The 2,462-nt window shown below is 40.2% G+C and overlaps 1 protein-coding gene across 1 annotated transcript in view; it reads right to left on the minus strand.

Moving 5' to 3' along the window:
- Positions 1-573: 573 nt before the first annotated feature.
- ZSCAN21 (zinc finger and SCAN domain containing 21) overlaps positions 574-2,462 on the minus strand; it is a 16,584-nt gene continuing 14,695 nt past the window's right edge. Inside the window, exon 5 of the mRNA XM_008590095.1 lies at positions 574-1,827. Coding sequence (XP_008588317.1) covers positions 989-1,827 — 839 coding nt within the window. The 3' untranslated portion in view covers positions 574-988. The remainder of the gene's footprint in view (positions 1,828-2,462) is intronic.

The following is a 2,462-nucleotide window of genomic DNA, read 5'->3' on the forward strand; positions in this document are numbered from 1 at the left end:
GAGGATCAAAAGCAGTTCACAATTACATGGGAAAGACAGCAGAATACATTCACAGTCTTGATTCAGGGCTACGTCAATCCTCCTGCTATTCAATACAGGGACCTTGATTTTCTGGACATTCTGTGGAACGTTATCCTAGTGATGTCATTGTAATGATCGGACCTGGTAAATAAGTGGTAAGTGTTTTTGGATCCTTCAGGAAAACACATGCATACACAGGATCGTAGGTAAACCCTACAGATTCAAGGGCCTTCCATATCAGCAAAGCTTTTCAGGGTCCAAATGTCTGAGGCATTGAATTGCTGTACATTGCACTCAGTACTAAGAGGCAGTCTGGTGGGCCTTTTTGGATTTTGGAGACAACATATATCACACTTAGGTATACCATTCCAATCCATTTATTGGGTGAACTGGTACCAGACATGAAACTTTCTTGTTGTCCTTAATCTTGGCATGTAAAACTGCAGTTAAGAAAATCCAAATTTTCTAAAAGCTAAACCAGCAGGGATTGTTTTCTCTATAATAGTGTTCAATAACCAACACATTATTTATCATAATAATGGTCCTGAAGCATTACAAGATGTTATAAGTTTATTTGAAATCCAATTAAACTGAGTTCAACGTGGCTCAACTCTTTACAAATTATAATTCTAGAATATATGTTAAAAGTTTAACGGTTTTAATGTTCTTTCTTAATTACAGTGGATACACATCAGTTTAACTTTGCAAAAGGCAATGCTGGCATGGTTTACTGGGCCCTGATGTGTGGGGAGGATGCTGCCCAGCGAGCTGGCAGGTGCAGACCCACTGATATGCTCTGACAACCTCCTGCTGACTGTGCCACTGTGGAGCTCCCACCCCTCAGGCATCCCTTGATGTGAAGTGAAGCAAATCTACCACCAGAGTTGATATTGCAATTACAGGGATTCTCCCTAGCATTCATGTTCTAAAACTTATAAAAACAAAAACAAAAGAGCATACTTAACAGTTATGGTACTTCTCCCTCTCCAGTGTGGACTCTCTGATGTTTAGAAAGATTTGACTTGCTACAGAAGGTTTTTCCACAATGATTACACCAATAGGGCTTTTCCCCAGTATGGATTCTATGATGTTTGTTAAAATTTGAGCTGTGGTTGAAGGCTTTCCCACACTCCTTACATTTATACGGCTTCTCTCCAGTGTGGAGTCTTTGATGTGAACTAAGACCTGCGTGCTGACTAAAGCTCTTACCACACTCATTACACTGATAAGGCTTCTCCCCAGTATGGATTCGATAGTGTCTAATTAGGCTGCCTTTACCACTGAAAGACTTTCCACAATCTTTACACTGATATGGTGCCTCCTCAGTGTGCATTCTCTGATGTTTAAGGAGGTCTGAGCTCTGACCGAAGGCCTTTCCACACTTGCAGTCATAAGGCCGGTCCACCAAGTGTGTTCTGTAATGAAGGGTGAGGTTTGAGCTGTGGCTGAAAGCCTTCCCACATTTGGTGCATACATAAGGTTTCTCCCCAGTGTGTGTTCTCCGGTGTTTAGTAAGATTTGAGCTATTACTAAAGGCTTTTCCACACTCAGCACATATATAACGTCTCTCTCCTGGGGCAGGTTTAGAAGGAACTGATTCTGTACCTTTCTTGGAACCTGTGCCTTGAAGAGGGGTTTTTATTCCTCTTTCCTTTTCAAGGTTTACCCACTGCCTTTCTAACCTGGCCTCACATTTATTGGCAATAATCACAGGAATATCCCTTTTGAGTCCATCTGCAGGAGATTCTTCTTCAGAACTTTTCTGTTCATCTGCTGATTCCTCATTCTGGGCATTAGATTTACAATCTGAAATAATAAGTAGAATATGATATATCAGTTGTTTCCTGTTCTTAGGAAAAAGCTATTACAGGAGAAATAGGATCATCTGTGAGACTGATGGATTCTCAAGGGTGACTAAACATAGCTCTGTGAGAAGTCTCAGTATCACATAGATACAAATAAGTCATCATCAAATCTAGTTTCCAAGACTGTGCTTGCCCACAGCCCCCCTACCAGAAGCTATTATGAGTATATGACTCTTTCTGCCATGAGAAGAGCTTCATATAGGCAAAAACAGGCACATCTGGACAGCAACAAAGGAGATGGATGATGCTCAGGCAGAAAGAAACAAGTAAGAAATATTGCTAAAAGGTCAAAGTTGATTAAGGAAAATAAGAAGGATAATTAAGGAAGAAGAGGCCGAGTAGCAAACTCACCATACTCCCACAGAATCTGAATATAAAATCAGCATCCAGCCCATCTATAATCACTCCCATCCCAGATTCTTATTAATTTGAATGAATGCACTTTACCCCCAAGAGGGTTTAACTTTCATTTAAATTACATTGGCTATGTCTTATAATTCTTTTAGTTATAAAGCGACACTCACTGTTGAAATCAGATTGAATCAGTTTATCTTTTTTAGAACATCTCACTAGGCA

This window comes from Galeopterus variegatus, unplaced genomic scaffold (assembly GCF_000696425.1).
Source record: "Galeopterus variegatus unplaced genomic scaffold, G_variegatus-3.0.2 Scaffold5840, whole genome shotgun sequence".
Lineage (NCBI taxonomy): Eukaryota > Metazoa > Chordata > Mammalia > Dermoptera > Cynocephalidae > Galeopterus > Galeopterus variegatus.